This window comes from Protopterus annectens, chromosome 5.part0, assembly GCF_019279795.1.
Source record: "Protopterus annectens isolate FY-2018-M chromosome 5.part0, PAN1.0, whole genome shotgun sequence".
In the NCBI taxonomy this organism is placed as follows: Eukaryota; Metazoa; Chordata; order Ceratodontiformes; family Protopteridae; genus Protopterus; species Protopterus annectens.
In genome coordinates this window covers 1,525,398,512-1,525,421,757 of record NC_056735.1, presented here as the reverse complement: position 1 = coordinate 1,525,421,757, position 23,246 = coordinate 1,525,398,512, and the positions used below count along the sequence as shown (strand labels likewise).

The 23,246-nt window shown below is 37.4% G+C and overlaps 1 protein-coding gene across 1 annotated transcript in view; it reads right to left on the bottom strand.

Moving 5' to 3' along the window:
* MYO16 (myosin XVI) overlaps positions 1-23,246 on the bottom strand; it is a 2,679,924-nt gene that overhangs the window by 203,599 nt on the left and 2,453,079 nt on the right. Inside the window, exon 34 of the mRNA XM_044071347.1 lies at positions 11,145-11,245. Within this exon, the coding sequence (XP_043927282.1) occupies positions 11,145-11,245 (101 nt within the window). The remainder of the gene's footprint in view (positions 1-11,144; positions 11,246-23,246) is intronic.

The following is a 23,246-nucleotide window of genomic DNA, read 5'->3' as shown; positions in this document are numbered from 1 at the left end:
GAAAATGGGCTATGTAACCCAGATGGACTATCCTAGTAAACAAATATCAAATAAATAAATAAATACATAAATAAATAAATAACAATGACTTGTGATTTAGGTAGATATGTCTCTGTGAAAAATGTAGTTGGACTTTTGGGTTCTACTATGAAATGTCAACTTTCAGAAAGCTGACATTCCAAATGGATGAAAAAATGCCTCAAATCAGAAAGGGAGAAAAACTCAGTTTTTCTTATTTTTTTGAAAGGGGGGCATGCCCCCCTGCACTATCCATTGCTCAGACACATAAATACAACTCCATGATTGCACCTAATCAAAGGAGAGAGAAATTTTTTTGCTGGCACACAATTAAAAATCATACTGGCAATGATTTCCTATGGGAAAAAGCTCAACATTATGCCATGCAGCTTTTTTTTTGCCTGCAGGCTACTTGTGCATGTGTACAGAAGCCTTTAGAAAGAATTCTTTCAGAACTATCCAAAAAAGCAGTATAATATATGTTTACATTAGGGGCATTTTGGAGACACACACACACACACACACACACACACACACACACACACACACACACACACACACACACACACACGTGAAAATGTTTTATTTCCTTGAGCTTCCTTTACATTTACCACTTATCTCAAAGTACAACAAAACTCATCTATGACCTGTACAGATTTCTGTTCTTACACACGGGGTGAACTAATTTACTATTCATTATGTTTTTGTGAAGGTAAAATCAGTAATTTTTACATGGTAAGATATTTAATAAAAAAATAACAATTTTAAAGATCTGTGCCTGACCCTACTGCACTTGAATAACCTTTTGGACCAAATTTCGTTTCACTGGCTGAATACAGAGCTTTTCACCTTTTTATCTTGAAGGCTCACAATCAGAATAACAATAAACTCAAACCAGTAAAAGCAGATAGGTCTGAAGTGTTTTTTACAGGAAAGTAGGAACATGTAATCTTTGAAGCTACGTCTGCCTACCAAAGTTGAACAAAAGTGCCAACTACTTGATTTTGATACATTCACAAATACAACATAACAGATGTTTTCCCAGTTTTTTTTTTATGAATGCACAATCCTTCCTGTGTCTGATACACAACTTTAACTAAAATACTACACCTCATAGGTTACATGGTTTAGGAAAAAACAAAATCATACAGTTTGACAAATAAAGTGAGCCCAATAATTTATATGTTGCTGTGGCATAACTGTCAATTTTTAATAAAGAATTGTAGACAAAGACAACAGTAATGAGAGTCTAAGGCCCAAAAATATTACTGAAATGTGCTTAAAATATTAATAGAACAGCAAATTTTGTATCAAATGGATTTTCTGAATAATAATAAGTGTTCCGCTTTAAGGTCTGGCATTATTGACCCACTGTAATTCTCAAGGACACTTATTTTCTACTTTTCCAAGGAAATTACCGGCAAATCCCAAATATGGGCAGTATGAATATTAGAAAAAAACATAATTATTACGGAATTTGTCATTTCTGGCTAGACCACTCATTCACTGCAAACTCAATTTCGTCTACTTTTTGCTGCATACAATACTGAAAGCTTGCTTTACTAACGATTTTGTACATAGGATCTGTTCTAATTTTGTGTGTGTGTGTGTATGTGTGTGTATATATATATATATATATATATATATATATATATATATATACAGATATAGATATAGTGGAAAATTATAATGAAATCATGGTAAAGATCAGAAATTAAATTTAAAATTCACAGGTATAAGATCTGGATTTCATGTTATCTTTTTTTGCGGGTAGGGGCAGCATAAATCAGTCTCCCATGTAATTCTCAGTGATTTAACAGAAAATCATACATTTTATGAGGGAAAGGGCAAGAATATGAGGTAAACTTAGTGACAGTTGAAAGGTAAGCTGTGCAGCCTGGATTATATATATATATATATATATATATATATATATATATATATATATATATATATATATATATATAAACATGTATATAAATATATATATATATATATATATATATATATATATATATATATAAACATGTATATAAATATATATATATATATATATATATATATATATATATATATATATATATTACTGATTCATAACTTTCAGTATATGTAGATTTGTCCCAAAACATTCAACAAATAAAATTAAGACTATATGGATTGTTTGCACTAGCAAAGGAAGCTGTGTACCTGTGTTAAGTCAAATGCCAGTATGACAGAGGTCCATTTAATTTACATCATCTCCTTCCACAGCAGTGAATACATTTACTTCAAAAGCAATAAGCCTGATCTTGGGTAGACAAATAAAATGTACAGGTCTATGGATGGTTGATCCAAAAAAACAGGCCAAAGGATTGTTGGGTATACAGATTAGATACCCATGACACATAATCATTGTAATTACTATGTAAATTAAAGGAACTCTACCATGAAATCAAGTATTCCCTCATTCTGTCATTAACTTTTTTTTGTAAAAGGAAACTGTATTAACCCAGCACAAGCAATTTCACAGCAATCAAAAAAAAAGCTTAGAATCAATTTCCAAGCAATTATTACAACAATACAAAAATGATCCAGCATTCATCAAGAAATTGTACAGATCCATTTGATTAGTGTATGCATACCTGAGATATAAGCATGTGTATCCTTCGTGATATCTCTTAGAGAATGCTTCAAGTATCAGAATACTAACAATGTGATGAACAAACAAACATGCCTATGATGTTGGTATAATAATTCCTTAATAAAGTGATGATAATCTTGGCACAACTCAAAGACCCCTAATTATCTGTCAGTACTGAGGAGATGGAAGCCCCTCAGTAGCTGCAGCTGTCCATGCACAATGCTGCCTGCAATGCTATGAGTAATTTTCCAGAATATAGGAAGACAGGAGGTGTTCTGCATTTTGAGCAGCACCTGGAACCGATCCTGCTACATCTAAGATTTTCCAGTGAGTGCTATCAAATGTGTAGCCTCTTAACATGAGTCAGCACTAGTACCAATATGTTCCTGAAGTCTGTCCACACATGCAAAGCACCCTTCTTTTCCTTATTGGCCAGTGAATCACAGAATTGATCTTCCCACATTTCCCTAACATCCTAAAAAAGTCCCAAACTCTCCAATAAGTAATAATGAATTCATGAAAATGTATTGCATTTCATTTTCCCAGCAGACAACAGTGTGAAAAATGTTAGCCAAAAGCCACTTTCAGCAGCAAAAGCTTTTTTTGCTGGGAGGCAAGCCCTCTTGCACACACCCTCATGTAGGGGAAGACCTCCAATCCCCCTCCTAACTATATATATATACACCAACTCCAAGGTCATGCAACAGTTGATGATTTCTTGAAGAGTATTTTAGTAGAATATCTGATGCCAATTGGCAAAACAGCAGTATCGCTATTTTCACATTTTCATAATAGGTTACACCTTGGGCACTGTACCAATGGTAATACAGAGACAATGCCCCTCTTTACCAAATTCTACAAGTAAAGCCAGGACAGAAGTACCAGCCAAATGGCAGAGACTCCTTTTCTGAGAATGTAGGCAGCAGTGTCATCTTTCCTGGCAGAGTTACTCCCAAACCTCCTGGCTAGAATGACAACATTAAGACGATATGTAAAGTCACACTAAAACAAAATTTTCTATCTATCTGTTTATTAATTTATCATTTGAAGACTGGGGTAGAGCACTGATATCACTGGAACATTTTCAGTCCTTGACAAGTGTTGACAACCAAGAGAACAATTACTATCTGGGTAAAACTTAATGGGTTGAAGCCACTGCTCTGGAGCCATTTGACTATCCATTTCTTCCACCTCCATGATTCCCATTCTTTTCTCTTCACTCCCCAAGTAGAAAGGGTTGGGACTGGGAGACTACCTGAAGCACCAGAAGTGTCCAAAGAGGTCATCGTTGAGATCTAGCTTACATTTGCTGACCAGCCACAGCAGCTCTTGCTCAACTAAATGCATCAGGAGATGCCATCTGTCCAAATATTCTAGGTGCAAACATCTTGCTGCCAGCTATGCATTAGGAACTGTCCAATAGAATCTTTTGTAACTCTTGAATATATAATGCTTATCATACCATTGGAATATGTTGGGCTACATAGAAATATTTAAGTAACAAAAACATGCACACTATAAAATCAGGATATTCTGTAATAGCAGTAATAGCATTTGCTGCATACCCTGAGAGTAGATATTGGGGGGGTAATTGATTTAGTAAAAAGCGGGATACCATTTTAAGTGATGGCTTACCTAGTTGTTAAGCAGAGTTAATATGTAATGATAAAGGGGCATTGTTAAGGCATCCGTATTTATCATCTTCTTTCGGCTGTTCCCGTTAGGGGTGGCCACAGCAGATCACCTGTTTCCATTTCTTCCTGTCCTCTGCATCTTGCTCTGTCACACCAACCACCTGCATGCCTCTCTCACCACATCCATAAACCTTATCTTAGGCCTTCCTCTTTTCCTGTTACCTGGTAGCTTCATCCTTAGCATCTTTTTCCCAATATACTCAGCATCCCTCCTCAGCACATGTCCAAACCAACGTAATCGTGCCTCTCTGGCTTTGTCTCTGAACCTTCCAACCTGGGCTGACCCTCTAATATACTTATTCCTAATCCTGTCCAACCTTGTCACACCCAGTGCAAATCTTAACATCTTTAATTCTGCCACATCCAGCTCAAACTCCTGCCTTTTTGTCAATGCCACTGTCTCCAACCCATATAACATAGCTGGTCTCACTACCCACTTGTAGACCTTCCCTTTGACTCTTACAGGTACTCGTCTGTCACAAATCACTCCTGACACTCTTCTCCACCCACTCCATCCTGCCTGTACTCTCTTCTTCACCTCTCTTTCACACTCACCGTTACTCTGAACTATTGACCCCAAGTATTTAAACTCATCCACCTTCGCCACCTCTACTCCTTGCATCCTCACCATTCCTCTATCCTCCCTCTCATTTACACACATATATTATGTCTTAGTCCTACTGATCTTCATTCCTCTTCTCTCTAAAGCATATCTCCATCTCTCCAGGGTCTCCTCCACCTGTTCCCTACTCTCACTACAGATCACAATGTCATCTACAAACATCATAGTCCACGGGGACTCCTGTCTGATCTCGTCTGTCAACCTGTCCATCACCATTGCAAATAAGAAAGGGCTCGGAGCTGATCCTTGATGTAACCCCACCTCCACCTTAAACGCATCCGTCACTCCCACCGCAGATCTCACCACTGTCACACTACCCTCGTACATATCCTGTACCACTCTTACATACTTTTCTGACACTCTTGACTTCCTCATACAATACCACAACTCCTCTCTAGGCACCCTGTCATATGCTTTCTCTAAGTCTACAAAAACACAATGCAACTCCTTCCGACATTCTCTGTACTTCTCCATCAACACTCTCAGAGCAAAGATCGCATCTGTAGTGCTCTTTCCTGGCATGAAACCATACCGCTGATCACTAATCATCATGTCCCTTCTTAACCTTGCTTCCACTACTCTTTCCCATAACTTCATGCTGTGACTGATCAATTTAATCCCTCTGTAGTTACTACAGCTCTGCACATCACCCTTATTCTTAAAAATCGGTACCAAAACACTTTTTCTCCATTCCTCAGGCATCCTCTCACTTTCCAAGATTTCATTAAACAATCTGGTTAAAAACTCCACTGCCATTTCACCTAAACACCTCCATGCTTCCACAGGTATGCCATCTGGGCCAACAGCCTTTCCATTCTTCATTCTCTTCATAGTTATCCTTACTTCCTCCTTGCTAATCCATTGTACTTCATGATTCACTATTCCTACATCATCCAACCTTCTCTCCCTCTCATTCTCTTCATTCATCAACCCATCAAAGTACTCTTTCCATCTCCTCAACACACTCTCCTCGCTTGTGAGTATGTTTTCCTCATTATCCTTTATCACCTTTACCTGCTGCACATCTTTCCTAGCTCGGTCCCTCTGTCTAGCCAATCGATACACGTCCTTTTCTCCCTCCTTAGTGTCCAACCTTTCATACAACTCTTCATATGCCTTATCCTTAGCCTTCGCCACCTCTCTCTTTGCCATGCACCTCATCTCCTTATACTCCTGTCTACTTTCTTCATCTCTCTGACAATCCAACTTCTTCTTTGCCAACCTCTTTCTCTGTATACTCTCCTGTACTTCCTCATTCCACCACCATGTCTCCTTGTCGTCCTTCCTCTGTCCAGATGTGATACCAAGCACCTTTCTAGCCGTCTCCCTTACTATCTCTGCTGTAGTTACCCAGCTGTTTGGTAACTCTTCACTGCCACCGAGTGCCTGCCTTAACTCATCCCTGAACTCCACCTCACAATTACCCTTTTTCAATTTCCACCATTTGATCCTTGGTGCTGCCCTCACACTCCTCCTGCTCTTCTTGATAACCAACGTCATCCTACAAACCACTATCCTATGCTGCCTAACTACACTTTCTCTGGTCACCACTTTACAGTCTCCAACAACCCAGCCACTGGGGATGCACAAGCCAGTGCATTTCTTTGTGCCGGTCCCAAGCCCGGATAAATGGGGAGGGTTGCGTCAGGAAGGGCATCCAGTGTAAAACTTCACCAAAACATTTCATGCAGACACCAAGAAAAATTTTTAAGGCATCCGTATTACTATTTTGAATTCCTATCTTCCCTCTAGGAACTTCAATGGACAAGGTCAGACAGCTCCCTGGAAAATGTGCACCTATTCAAAATGGTTTTGTGTTGTGGGTAGGGGACTGGACACAGTCTTTTTAATAGGAATCCCTTTGGGACTCCAATCTTACTGTGTCCCTGTTTTGAACTTTATTAAGACCTTTATGGCTTCAATGGGCATGTAGGATACACTTGCACTTTTGGCATTTCCCCAGGTTATGAACTTGTTTCTATCCAAGATTTAGAATAGACAAGACATTTGCTCTTTCCTGAACATAGAAACTTAACCCACAAGTTAAAATGCACTACAGTATTGTTATCCAATCATACGGTATAAAACGAGATTGTATCTTAAAAGTTGTGAAATGGACAGGTTTTCCTCTGTGAATCTTTATTTTTGGTGATAGTCAAGCTGTACAGACAAACTAATAAAGAAGCCCAACTATCTAAGGGGTGGTTGTTTGGAATAACAGGCTTGGGAAGGGCTCAAAGTAGGATTAAGATAATTTGGCTTAGATGAAGGTGAGTTAGGACTCTTAAAAGTCAGTTTCGAAATAAGAAGGTTTCTATACAAATGAATGGATAGATCCAGCCTTTGACTATCATGTGTCTCCAGCATTGAGGAAATCATTCTATGTCATGCAACTTATAAACAAAGGTATGGCATCTAGGTCAAAGGAAGTCATTGTTCTACTGTATTCAGCATTCATCAGGCCTACTGAGCACAATGACCCCTTTGGTATTTACCTAACCAGGCATATCCAACAGCTGGAACATCCACAGAGTTTTCTCAATAATAGACTACAGGATGTAAGTAACATGTGCAAAGAAGACTACCTCAAGACCCTATCCCTGTATTCTGTCCCCTATGTGCTGTTGAGGGGAGATCTATGCCTGGCATATAAGGCATTGCCAGACCCCAGTTTGATAGACCTCCTGCATATCTGCAAAACTAACAGCACCAGAGTTTCCCATTCTAAAGATTTAAACCTTACATAGGATATTAATAGGAACTGCTGGTGAAACAGGTATGTATCCCAGAGATTACCCCTTATCTAGAACAGGCTCCCCATCCCTGTGAAGCAGAGTTCCTCACTAACCCAATTCAAGGGTAACTTGGTCAATTGGATTAGGAACAGTAAATTCATCCCGGGTTTGGCACCTGCATCTCTAATGGAGACAGGCAGCCTGTAAATGGTTCATCACCCAGGCCCTTGCTTGTAAATGTTTCATCTCCCAAGTCACTGTTTACACTTATCAAGGCTATCAGAACTTGTCAGAGATTTGGGATGCATGACTAGGCTTAAAAAAGGCTTGTAGTCATTAGCCTAGTAAGCACCGATGAACCTGATGGAGATACAACTTGGCTCACATAGAGGGCCCTGAGTGGCCAAAATGAGGCATGCTGGAACTTGGTCTGCAATTCCTTAATTCTATGAAACAAAATTGTCGAGATGAAGGAAAACCTAAAAATTCAGACCTTCAAAAACTTTCCCAAAAATCTTAAACATTTGGCATTATAGTTTAGAGTACAGATTTTGGCCAATACGTTGTATAAAATCTGGACCTGATTCCTGGGAAACTAAGTACAGCTCCAGGTTCCACAATGGAAAGTTTACATCATGCTAGTATACTTTACAGGGACAATGTAAAGGCTTCTTCACCCTGGGAACTGAAATTATATTTTTCTACTATATGGCTCCCTGTTTTAGGTTAGTAAAGGGTAAATTATTTGATAGCCCCATTTACAGTAGGTGAGTTGGCTGAAGCTATTTTCATTTTTTTGCCAAGCAATAAAACTCCAGGGCCAGATGGTATGCCTATCGAAATATATAAAATGGTAAAGGTATATTTTTTAGGGGAGGGGGGCAGATAACTGTGTTCTGGAAGCAGTCAATAGTGACACTAAATTTGAAACTGGGTAAAGATCCTTTTCTGTTTGCTTTATACAGACTTTACCAATCCTACATCGTGACCAATTTCTTTGCCTCTGTCTTAGTGAAAAGAATGTTTAAAGTGTTGTATGATCTTGCACTTTTGGACTAAATGGGCTTTATACAAGGAATGCCAACTTTGATAACATTATAATCACTGAGGTACTACCTAAAGATGCTTCCTCTAGCTACATGACTGGCACTGCTCACTTCAGAACAAAGGTACCATACCCCAGCCTTTGTCAGCTGTGAGAAATCAGTTGTCTATAATCCTTCCAAACTATGGCCTAAATAAGCCTGTGACAAGATGTCAGTTTGAGGGGTGTGTTGCAGTATATCTGAGCTAGTAAAAAAATAATAAATTTTGCTAACTACTCCTGCAACCGGTATCAAATATGTCTACAACAATACACATACAGTGCTGTGAAAAAGTGAGAACATAGGAAGAGAATTATGAAAAATGGTGGTGGAAGACAGCAGAAGATTTGCACAGAAAGAGGGCTATGATGATAAAAAAGCATGTTAAAAGGATGAGGTAACATGTTTATGTTAAAATAAACCATGGGAATGATATCTGTATATCTAAGTTTGAATTCTGGTTAACTGTGACTGGTTACTGGGTTTTTCTGGGACTGTGATTCAAAGCTGCATACAAAAACATATTTTATTGTTTCTTTAGCAACTCAGTAAGTAAAAAATTAAATGTTATCCTTGATTCTAATTTCTAATAACACAGAGATCTGATGTTTACTTTCAAACAATGAATATAAGGTGTCACCAAAGTGACTGTGATACTGGAGTGTGGACTAGGTGTTTTTGTCAGGACCCTGTTAGTCTTCAGGAAATGTACATGTTGACAATTCTGTGTGTAGCACGGCATTTGTGATGCTTTTGTATGGCATTATATATATTCTTGAGCTGTGTGAGAATAAGGTCATTTTAATATCTATTTTACTTAATGCCAATGAGATGTTCTGTTTGAAAGATTAGCTGCAAATATGGTTATACGTATGTACCTTTATTCTATGTTACATATTTTTTGTAGGTTTATTTGAAGTAACAAAGCATAAGGTAGGGTAGAAAGCAACAGAATTACTGTAGCATGATGAATATGGTCAGATAGGTAAAACAGTACTTTATATAACTAGTTTGTTTGTTTGTTTTAGGTCTAGTGTATGGAATATGCTGATGAAACTTTAAGTGTTTGTCTATGACAACTTCTAGTAGACTGGTTTGGATACCAGTTCAATAGTGGTATTTGTTATTGAGGAAATATTACAAATATCAGTGTTATTTTCGAGAAACCAGATTAAGTAGTACACATTTAGAGTTTTAGTACTTTTAAGTACTTATTTAAGGCAATTGTCCTTTTCCCATGATAGTGTGATATTGGAGATTGTATATATAATTACCAGGGATGTGTTACTTGCATGTTTGAGAAATTGTTCTCGATTAGTTAAAATTCAGTATCTCACTTGATCGACCAAGTAATATATACGTGTCTGCACATGTTTGCATACTTCAGTATATAAGAACTAGATATCAGTAGTTACAGATATATATAAACACTGTTCCAAAATAGATATACAAAAAAATTAGCTGAAACAGTTATTGAGCATGTGCAAAAAAAATAATCTTTCTCAACTCGGTCGTCTATGGTCAAAAATGCTTAGTAGTCTAGGAAGGAGGAAATAGTCACACAATTTTACCTTTCAACTGTACAAATTTTCACAGAATGTCCAGATTTTGGCCTCATATTTTTTGTCCATTTTTCAGTCATTTTGCAGATGGTTCAGGGTGTCACTTCAACATTGACAATCATCTTGAGCCAAGGTTTACACCACTGGTGCTAATACAAAGCCATCAACTTTCTAAGTTTGTAAGCGCAGTATTTAAACATTGTCCCTATTTTTGGGCCTTTGTCCTACTTTTAGATATGTCTTTGTCCAAATTTCTTGCTGTAAGAGTATTTTTGCAATCCAAGATGCTTGAAATTTAAAATAAACAACTCATGAGCAGCATGTTTTATCTGACAAGTGACCGACTACAAGAAGCATAGCAAATCAGATAAATCAGACACCAAGACGATAATGTGGCCACTGTGCAAACAAAAGGTTGTCTTTCAAAAGCAGTGCACAACATGATTAAAATTTACATGTCTAAACATTTTTCTTAAATAAATTGCACTAGAATGTTATAATTAAATATCTTTTGTCTTTGCATTTCTCTTTTAAAAATGTCTGGGTTACTAACGGTGATTATGAAAGATCCCACAACCCTCATTAACTTTGACTCTAGGCTGCTATAAAGTACAATAATTTTGTCAAGTGCCATTTGTTTCCATACAGCAAACAAACTTTAAACTTTAGTATCATAGTACCATATTCAAGGCTTGTAGAAGTGGCTAAGGTTCATAAAATTATTACAGAAGATCATAGCTGTTTCTGAATTATTAAACCATTGAGTTATTCGGGCCTACAGAAACATGTTTAAAATGAACTCACTTACCTGGCTGCCTTGACTTTCACTATGCCTATGAATGGAAGAGCACGGTGGATCTTGGCTATTACTGTTGAGGGGTTTGGCATTGCCTTCATCCATGGGTAAACCTACATAAAAAAGGAATTCAGTGTTCAGAATTACTACAGAGAGAAAGTTTCAAAAAGATTATATTTCCGTTATAGTAAAGCTCAGTTATGTTTATGCATATAACTAATGTTATCTTTTAATTAACATTATCTTGTAAAGGGATATAGATAAAATGATTAACATTTTTGAAAAGCCAAACTAAGAAACATGTTGGTGGGTCATCTTAGGTCATCCTAAGTACATTTGATGATGAGTGCTTGTGTCATTATGCCAAAGTATTCAATGTCTGAATGTGATTAGGAAAGTATGTCAATTAAATTGTGGTGTCTGTCTTTAAAGAAAAAACAAAGTTTCTTCCTAGCAGCTACTACCATGAGGTTCCATTGACCTCCAGCATCGATATCATTGATCATTTCATTTTATTTATTTTTGCTGGCCACCTTTCCTTTACTCATTGTGAAGATCACCGCAAAAGAAGAACTATCTGATACTGCACCTATTTTGGGGAGCAAAGAGAAGAGACGAGGCTCTGGGAAATGGCATAATGAGCTGATATAGGATTTGTGATTATGCCAAAAAACAAACTGAAGAAACATAGATTAAAACACAAGTGGAAGGACCATGGAAACAAACTGCAGTAGGTAAAATCCAGAAGAACTTTAATCTAGAAACTTTTTGAAATAAAAACTTCTTTAAAACTATGACTATCATAGTTTTAAACACGTTTTTATTTCAGTTTGTTTCTTTGGGCCTTCTACTTGTGTTTTAATTTTTGATTATGCCCTGATCTTTCCTGCTTGGTCCTGAATAGAGATGACATGTGAAATCCCTGGTATTCTCTACTTTATCCTAAACATAGACTACTTATGAAGGCCTGAAAATACCTTTACAACAGAGTTGCAAACCTACATAATTCACAGTAAGCATCACTCAAATTGACAACTTGAACATGTTTATGCTTTGTTGGAGAAAATATACTGTCTCAATATTCAGAGAAGGAAAGATGGTCTCAGGCTGCCAATTCCTAGCCATTTCAACCAACCCTATATTACCCAAAGTGCCAATCAAATGAATTACCAGCATTGCCTCCAGGACCTCATCTAATGTGTCTTTAGACTATACCAAGGTAAATGTTTTAGACTATCGATGGCCATTGGCAGGGGAAATGATAAATTGGAATTAATTTTGATAGTAAGCATATGTGATATTAATTTCCATAAAGTTATCATACATCAGAAAAATGTGCTTAAATAGCATGGCAGTGTACTACAGTTTCCAAAAAAATAAAACACGCAAGTCTACAAGAAATGCACTGAAATATTGTAGTGTTTACAGGAATAGGTCATTCTGCTCTCCTAATGCATGTGGGAGACAGCTAAATGCACAGGACACTTTCAGAGGCATTTTTCTAATTTTCACAGTGTTAAATATCTACTGATTGAAAAATAAATGCCCGATTCAGCCAGTTTCCTGGTATTTTGTCAAGATGACTGCAACCAGTGGAAAATTCACATGACAATGGCTATTTAATTATATTTCTTAGCTCGATAGGCTTAATGTGTCTCCTCTAAGGAGTAACACCAAAGCACTGACCAAAGGGTTTTTGATTATGTTCTAAATTTTCCTCCAGAGTAATGAAAAGAACATGTTCTGATTGTCACATATCAGTGACATTTAAATTGAAAGAATCAAAGCCAGAATGACAGGATAACAATCATTTGCAGATGTCAGTCCAAATCCACTGTGCTGTATAGCCAGACCATCAGGATTAGTTTAGGAAATAAACCCCGTAGTTTCATTAGATGTGCATTTCTACAGCATATTAAAACAACTTGATCATTCAGTTTTTACCTTTCTGCAAGTACAATTACATATCACATGGAATGATTATTTATGCTTACTATGGCAGCTGGGAGATAAACAGGAAATAAGATCCTGTCAAGTAACTACATCATTTTCAGTAATTAAACAAACTTAAAAAAGGGCAGTACGTCATTATAGAATGAACTATACTTGGTAAGCAGATTTTACTTAAAAAAGCAGAGAGGTAAAAGTTAACGTATATACAAATGTTATTTTTTAAACAAACAGCTTGGAAATGGGTGGGATTACTTGGACTTAACTGGAACGTACATCTAAGTAAAAGATACAGAAGGACTGCTAATTAGCCATAGACTTACTCATCATTTTTAATATTTCCATTTTTTTCTCCATGCAAATATTTACTGGCGTAATTAAAAATGTACTCCATGTTAACATAACATAGGTGCAAACTTATTGAAATAATCTGAATGGAGGTACACAGATTTATAGATGAGTCAGAAATCTTAATTTATAATACATTTTTTTATGTCAGTATGCATTACTTAAGCTTAATTTCAGAGAGAGACTCTCTCATAATAATGAGCTAATGCAAAGTAATATACGTACTAGTCTCGAAATACACAAAATAATCGAATGTATGTTAATGCTAATGCAGACTGCGATACAAAAATACATCCAAATATAAGATTACAAAGTACTCTAAGTTATAACAAGTAGAAAACGATGCATACAAACTCCCTAGATAATGCCAAACACACAGGAAGAGTTCACAGAGATATACAGCAAACATATACATGTAAAAGAACTACAAGCTCTTTTTTAATGCTTAGATAATTGGTGAATCACAGATTGAAAAAAAGCTAAAAAAGCAAATGGCAAAAATTTTAAGCAAGCACTATTTATTGTTATTAGTACTAGAAATGTTATTCAGAAATGCAGTTAGTATTAGTTCCTGAACCTTAAATCACAATTTAATTTCTTAAAATGTGACTTGCTTGCATAGGTAAACACTTGGAGTGGCAGTAATCTTGTTGAGGTGTGAGTGGAAAAGTGAGGATGAAAAGAGAATTACCAGCACATTAACGTTTATATTACATTCTAGATTGTACATATTTGCTACATTTTGTTGTTGTATGAAGTTAGTGTAAAGATCATTCACATAACATTACAGCCATGTAGCTTGGAATGCAGATGAGGAGGCTAACTGGGCATTGAGAAGAGAAATGGCAAAACAGAGACCCACTGATAAGAAAGCCCTAACACATTTATGTAGTTGATTGAGTGTAGGGGTATAGAGTAATGTCTTGAGATAGTTTTCAGCTCAAAGTGTCTCTGTGTATTAGCCCTGTAAATAAGGCTAGCCCAAGTTTTAGATAAATTTAAACACAAGCTTGGAGCTGAGCCAGCTGGATTAGTGAAGACTGAGTTGAATTAATCTCGATGAATATGCGTCTACTTTATACCCTCGAAACACGAAAAACCCGGATACGAATCACGTGACACATAAAGAGCGGATACGTCGAATGTACTAAAGCGTGAAAATGTAAACCTCGAACCGTCATAGTCGGCCAACCCACCACCAGCAACACACTACCTACCCAAACACAATAAAAAAAAACATACATACACTAACCAAATCCCTACTTCTAACCCTAAATTAAAGCACCAAACTCCTACTGCTAACCCTACACAAACCCCACATACACAACTGTCTATGCACTACCCTTAACCCCTCCCTAACCCTAAGGTCTGTAACTACCGCACACTTCCCCTACAGAGCTATACCCAAACTAAATATTCCACACACATACACTTAACAAAACCCTACACTAAACCTTACATACATTACCTACACAAAACCTTACATACACTACCTACCTATGCACTTACCTTAACCCCTCCCTAACCCTAAGGTCCGTAACTATCGCACACTTACCTTATGGAGCTATAGCGCAGACGGGCCAACTATGAGATTTCGATATTTTCTCTTTCACAGTTTCATTCATTCGACGTATTCGTGGTTCACTCTTTATGTGTTGCACAATTCGGATTTGGGTTTTACTGCTTTCGAGAGCTTAAAGTAGACCCGATAAATATAATGGTCATATACTATTATACAAAGAAATTTCACCACACATTGGGTATGCACTTATTGATTTTAAAGTGTTGTTGTGAAAAGTAATAAAGCTTTTTTTTTTCCCTTTCTCTTTTTTATCTAAAACATGTGCCAGACAAAGGCATTACGATGACTGTGAATTACAGGCTTGATACACTTTAATGAAATTACTTTACATTTCTTTGGGCAGATGGAAGTTAAATTATAAACATGTTTGTAGTCATGGCAAGAAAAAAAAAAGCAAATGGCCAGCATAATTTTTATACTCACTGAATGTCGCTTTGCTGTTTAGAAAGCGTAAAATAAGAACAGTAAATAAAACAAAAGTAACTACAGTAGCAAGAGTTGCAAGAACTTGCCATTTTACCTTCCCCTCATTAAACACAGATTAAAAAGCCACATTTAATAATGTAGAATAAATAAAGAGAAAATAATGCAATGAGGTCTGTGTGCGTGTTTGTGTGTGTGTGTGTGTGTGTGTGTGTGTGTGTGTGTGTGTGTGTGTGTGTGTGTGTGTGTGTGTGTGTATATGCATGTGTGTGAGAAAGAGAAAGAGAGAGAGGAAATGCCTCTGAAATTCTTACTTTAAGAATTCAACAATTATGAGCGAGAAAGACTTAAACACAGGGTCACTCTTTAAATACGACTGTAAATCACTTAAAATGAAATATAGCAAGAGGGTTTCCTTCAATATGCATTGTTTGAACAATAAGAAGTATAAAACTGGGGCTCACTGCAGACACTCCAAAAGTGCTATCTTGAAGACAAAGACTTGAGTGCATTGGAGCTCATGTGGGCTGCTACTCAGGTATAAGTTCAGGAATGCAGCTATAGTGAGGGATCATGATTGGGATTTTAGGTTTAGGAAGCAGAAGGGGGATTTTAGGATTAGGGAGTGAGAAGGGAGTTGTAGGGTTAAGTAAGAGGATGGGGATTTTAGAGTTAGGGAGTGGGAAGGGAGTTGTAGGGTTAAGTAAGAGGATGGGGATTTTAGAGTTAGGGAGTGGGAAGGGAGTTGTAGGGTTAAGTAACAGGATGGGGTTTTAGGGTTAGGGAGTGGAAAGGGAGTTGTAGGGTTAAGTAGCAGGATGGGAGTTTTAGAGTTAGGGAGTGGGAATGGAGTTGTAGAGTTAAGTAACAGGATGGGGGTTTTAGGGTTAGGGAGTGGGAAGCAATTTGTGGGGTTAAGTACCAGAATGGGAGTTTTAGATTTAGGAAGTGGGAAGGGAGTTGTAGGGTTAAGTAACAGGATGGGGATTTTAGGGTTGGGGAGTGGGACGGGAGTTGTAGGGTTTAAGTACCGGATGGGTGTTTTAGGGTTAAGGAGAGGGAAGAGAAGGGAGTTTTATGTTTGAGTAATAGGATGGGGGGTTTAGGGTTAGGGAGTGGGAAGGGAGTTGTAGGTTAAGTAACAGGATGGGGGTTTAGGGTTAGGGAGTGGGAAGGGAGTTGTAGAGTTAAGTAACAGGATAGGGGTTTTAGAGTTAGGGAATGGGAAGGCAGTTGTAGGGTTAATTAACATGATGGGGGTTTTAGGGTTAGGGAGTAGGAAGGGAGTTGTAGGTTAAGCAACAGGATAGGGGTTTTAGGGTTAGGGAGTGGGAGGGGAGATTTAAAATTAGATAGTGATCAGCAAATTTAGGAGATGGTGGGAGATTTACAGTTATAGTTCAGGTTCTGATAGGGATATGCAGTTTTATAGTGCTAGCTGTACGAGGATCCACATAGAAAAAAAGAGGCTAGGTTAGCAGAAGTTCTGCTTTTTTGACCAAGTGACAGTGAGCTATTAGCTACTGGCATGTAAGCACTTGTAGGAGACCTATCAAACTATTATGCCAGGCTTTATTGGCAGACTGCAAACCTCATTATTTACCAAAAAATCAAACTTTTTTTCTGAAATAGAGCTAAAATGCAAGGCAAATCAGTGACAGGTGTGAGGCATGACAGAGAGCCACAGTGCCTTGTGATGCATTTCTTTTCATTCATGTGATCACATTGAGATCTGAGGTGCATTCAGTCAAGAAAGTAGGTGTGATTGCTGGGGATTTATTTGTGTGTGTGTGTGTGTGTGTGTGTGTGTGTGTGTGTGTGTGTGTGTGTGTGTGTGTGTGTGTGTGTGTGTGTTTCTGCTGGACATTAAATGTTTCCAGAAATTGTATTTTAGGTCTAAAATACTTCCATTAACTACAATTACATGTGCAACAGCTACTTTGAAAAACATTAGGCAGAAGAACTATTTTATATCAAAAATATATACTAAAATACTAATAAAAATATTAAACATTTTAAGAGATAACCCAGCAACTAAGCACAATAGTTACCTCCAGGCTATGTATTATAAGAGGTATAATGCAACTTGCAATGGTGAAGAAGCCTTCCATGTGTGGCAGGCAGGTCTCAGAATACCCTCATGTGCTGCATTATTTCCCTCATTATGCTCACTCTGTTAGGCATTATTTTTTGATCACTGTCTGCATGCAGAGCATTCCCTGGTGAATTGGGCTGTAATGATGGCATAGTTAGATTTTTTTGACTTAGCAGTGTTTTCTTTTGGTTTAGCAGTGTATGTTAAATTACTTTTTTCAAATGTCCTGAATACCGACAGCAAACCTGTTGTTTCATATATGCACACTTAGCAAATTATTGTAATAACTGTTAGTGCAAGAAAGAACATAAGCAACATATGGAAGTTCCCCCCGAAGTTGCAAATGACGCTGAAATTAAGAGCAAGAAAGCAGCCAGAATAGCTTGTGACAACCTTAGCTTGTAGGTGTGCATTACACAATCACAGCTTTGCATGCTGATTATTTGTCTTTTACTAGTGTTGTAACATTCAGAATATTCCTGAGAATAAAGTATGTACCATGGCTTTTTTTAATTCAATTAATATTTTATTTATCCTATTACTTATATATTATATATTATAATATATTATATTTTATTTATTTTTATCCTCCTCTACTCCTATCTTCTTTTGCACTTTCCTTCTTCTGACCTTGTATATAGCCATGTACTATTCTTTGGATTAAATTTATTTTTCTTATTTATTTTTCTTATCCATTGTATCCATAAGTTTGTTTTGCTTTTTTTATTAATAACTTCTCTCTATTTGTATGTATTTGTATGTTTTGTTCGGGGCTTTTCCCCTCAGGTCTCCACTGAAAATGGGTAATTTCTTACCCAGTTGGACTAACCCACTTAACAAATGTGAAATAAATAAATAAATAAATTATTTGAATGGTTTAGCCAAACTCCCTGTTTTTTCTTGGAAATACAGAAAAGAGCTGTGTTAGAACTTATGAACTAACACATCTGAATAAGCCATATAAAATCTCTCCAATTGTGGGGCATTCTCTGATGCTCTGCAGTAGAACTCAAATCCACTCTTACTATGATGTTCTCCATCGTCTTCACTATGTTAATAATTTGATTATGGTATGTATATTAGAAACTGCTTACAGACCAAAAATGTATTTATATATTTATTTGCCAGGTTGACCCCACTTCAAATAAGCCCATTTTTAGGAGGACCTGGGCAACCCAAGTGAAAGAATTACAACCATAAGGTAGTTATAGGATAAATACATAGGACAAGTATAGAAAATTGTTTACATACGATAATTCCAAAACATTCCATAATATGGTGGAATTGATTAATGGAATGTAATACGCAGAAAGAATGCACTCCTCAATTAGTATAAGTGGATAATACATAAGTAGGGAAGAGACAAAAAAAAAAAAAAAAAAAAAGATAAGATAAAATAAAAAAGTCAAAAGGTTTTACATGAATGACGTAGCATAGGGTTAGCAGATGTTTTATTCTGGTATTTAAAGGATAACATATTTTTAATTATTCTTAAGTAAAAAGTCCAGATAGGATTTCTGAAATTAGAGTCTTGATTCTAGGAACAAATGTATCAAATCTTGTAGTCATAAAAAAAAAAAAAAAAACATTCAACTCATCTAATCTGTGTGTCACTTCACTTCATTTTACATTTTTCATTTTATTTGGTCAAAGAGATTTTACAAAATATTTTGGGTTTATAGTTCTGTACGTGGCAGTCTATCATGGATGAACCTCTATTAGCATCAACTCAACTATAAAATCATAAAGTATTTAACTGTGCAGAATCAGATCCTTTATTAATTCGACCACCTGAGTCAAATTAGATTCTGAATATTTTTTTTTCCATATTATATAGGGTGATCTTATTTACAAACCCAAAAAGCCACACATTCACCAAACTAGACCCACTTACAATGAAATGGTGAGATTTGCATGTATGTCAAGTTACACAAAAATTAATAAGCATGCTGGCACCTTAGTTTCCATATGACATTTGTCTTGATTTTTGCAAACAATATATATTACAGTTTTAGATACTCTTTTCAGATTTTTTAGCTGATAATAGTGCTTTACCCATTTATATTTTTCTTATACTCTCTCATTAAATGCAATTATGATTTTCTATGGGCTTCCAGGCAAAGACTAAAACTGGTTACTTGTGATCAGTGTTCTACCCCTGTAACACACACACACACATACTATATAGATATTTATAAATATATAGATATACATTAAGTGTGTGTGTGTTTATATCTGTGCACATGATAACATGATCTTATGTTACAGAAAATAAAGACAATTAAAGATATGGTTTGTTTTGTTATACTTATTGACTTATAGGAAGTAATGCTTGTTCAATTTTCACGTCTTTTATACACACAACTCACATTACCAGGTGCTCTGGACAGCAGTCGCTTTTGTCAAGGAGTGCTTATCTATTGCTTTTGTCGATATTTATTGCAGATTGTGTGGCACAACTGTTTCCACTAACTATGGCTCCTCTTTTCCAAGTGCATGTCTCTCCCTTTTAGCGTAGAAAGAATGCTTGATTTTCACAATCTCTCATTTTGAACATGATCCTTTCTGTGCTTCTGTCTCATTAACTCTTTATTTTACACAAACTGTCCCTTCTTTTCCTTTCTTTTTTACATTGCATTCTCTGCAAATTCTTTACAATATCTCCTGTACGTCTTAACTGCTGCAGTCATTGGCCTGTCTTTCTTTCCTCACAATATATATAACTACTGTTCCATCAAAGTCTGTTGATCTGACACTTTTGCTGCAATCCCTATGCATGCTGCAAATAATCAGACTGCACTCATTCATGTCTCTGGAGCCATTTTCATCTTTGTCACTTGTGTTTTCTAAGTTGCAGACCCGTCCCTCATCATCCTTCCTCCCAGTTACCTGTGCTCACCTCTGTGATGAGCAGCATCATCCTTCCTCCCAGTTACCTGTGCTCACCTCTGTGATGAGCAGCATCATCCTTCCTCCCAGTTACCTGTGCTCACCTCTGTGATGAGCAGCATCATCCTTCCTACCAGTTACCTGTACTCATCTCTGTGATGACCAGCAACATCCTTCCTGCCAGTTACCTGTACTCACCTCTGTGATGAGCAGCAGCATCATTCCTCCCAGTTACCTGTGCTCACCTCTGTGATGAGTAGCATCATCCTTCCTCCCCATTACCTGTGCTCACCTCTGTGATAATCATCATCATCTTTAATGCCAGTTACCTGTACTCATTTCTGTGATGACCAGCAACATCCTTCCTGCCAGTTACCTGTATTCACCTCTGTGATGATTAGCATCATCTTTCCTCCCAGTTACCTGTACTCACCTCTGTGATGATTAGCATCATCCTTCCTCCCAGTTACCTGTACTCACCTCTGTGATGAGTAGCATCATCCTTCCTCCCAGTTACCTGTACTCACCTCTGTGATGAGTAGCATCATCCTTCCTCCCTGTTACCTGTGCTCACCTCTGTGATGAGCATCATCATCCTTCCTCCCAGTTACCTGTACTCACCTCTGTGATGAGCATCATCATCCTTCCTGCCAGTTACCTGTGCTCACCTCTGTGATGAGCATCATCATCCTTCCTCCCTGTTACCTGTGCTCACCTCTGTGATGAATAGCATCATCCTTCCTCCCTGTTACCTGTGCTCACCTCTGTGATGAGTAGCATCATCCTTCCTCCCAGTTACCTGTACTCACCTCTGTGATGAGTAGCATCATCCTTCCTCCCTGTTACCTGTGCTCACCTCTGTGATGAGCATCATCATCCTTCCTCCCAGTTACCTGTGGTCACTTCTGTGATGAGCATCATCATCCTTCCTGCCAGTTACCTGTGCTCACCTCTGTGATGTGCATCATTATCCTTAATGCCAGTTACCTGTACTCACCTCTCTGATGAGTAGCATCATCCTTCCTCCCTGTTACCTGCACTCACCTCTGTGATGAGCATCATCATCCTTCCTCCCAGTTACCTGTGCTCACCTCTGTGATGAGTAGCATCATAGTTCCTCCCAATTACCTGTACTCACCTCTGTGATGAGCATCATCATCCTTCCTCCCAGTTCCCTGTGCTCACCTCTGTGATGAGCATCATCATCCTTCCTCCCAGTTCCCTGTGCTCACCTCTGAGATGAGTAGCTGACTATAAGCTAATAAACACACATAGTTCTTTTACCTGACCTCCACATAGCTCATATTTGATTTGTAAGGCAATGGAAAACTGATGATGCAGATATAGTTCCTGTTGAAAACTGTTCAGATTTCAGTGAATCCTAAAACCCATTGTTTGTGAGTCAAATTATAAGTCAGGCATCTGGGTTTCCAGCAAGTATTTTTTTCCTTCAAATTCCATTTTTCTCATATTAGACTCCTTTTGATCTGAGCCCTTTCTTATTTGCAATGGTGATGGAAAGGTTGACAGACGAGATCAGACAGAAGTCCCCGTGGACTATGATATTTGCAGATGATATTGTGATCTGTAGTGAGAGTAGGGAACAGGTGGAGGAAACCCTGGAGAGATGGAGATATGCTCTAGAGAGAAGAGGAATGAAGGTCAGCAGGACTAAGACAGAATATATATGTGTGAATGAGAGGGAGGAATGAGGAATGGTGAGGATGCAAGGAGTAGAGGTGGTGAAGGTGAATGAGTTTAAATACTTGGGGTCAATAGTTCAGAGTAATGGTGAGTGTCGAAGAGAGGTGAAGAAGAGGGTACAGGCAGGATGGAGTGGGTGGAGAAGAGTGTCAGGAGTGATTTCTGACAGACGGGTACCAGTAAGAGTGAAAGGGAAGGTCTACAAGAGGGTAGTGAGACCATCTATGTTATATGGGTTGGAGACAGTGGCATTGACAAAAAGGCAGTAGTTAGAGCTGGATGTGGCAGAGTTAAAGATGTTAAGATTTGCACTTATTGTGACGAGGGTGGACAGGATTAGGAATAGGTATATTAGAGGGTCAGCCCAGGTTGGAAGGTTTGTAGACAAAGCCAGAGAGGCAAGATTATGTTGGTTTGGACATGAGCTGAGGAGAGACGCTGAGTATATTGGAAAAAAGATACTAAGGATGAAGCTACCAGGTAACAGGAAAAGAGGAAGGCCTAAGATAAGGTTTATGGATGTGGTGAGAGAGGACATGCAGGTGGTTGGTGTGACAGAGCAAGATGCAGAGGACAGGAAGAAATGAAAACAGATGATCCGCTGTGACGACCCCTAATGGCAGCAGCTGAAAGAAGAAGAAAAAGAAACTGAAATAAAGACAAGGTTTAAACTATCAGTTAAAACGCAGCTTGACATTATTATTATTATTATTATTATTATTATTAATATTATTACTATTACTTTCTTGTTTCCAGGGCATGTATTTCACATTATTGTCAGACATGGGTTATAAGACAAAAGTTATTTGAAAAAAGATGTATAGTCAATAGTACACATAGAAACGACAGGGAATTTATAAAAAAAATGAGAATACAATTATCTAGGAATTGTTGAAAAAATACAGAATAAGTATTTGAATAAAACAGAAAATATACTTTTGGTTACAAACTATACTTTAAGAATTTTTCAAAACATTTATAGATATTTTGACCAGTTTACAAATCTAGAGAGCACTATCTAGTGTAGTAATTAAAGTATTCATACTGTTATGCTGAACTGCAGAAAGGAAAATAAACTGTTACAGTTTATAATGAAACTAGGAAGTGTTTCAGTTTTGTAAAT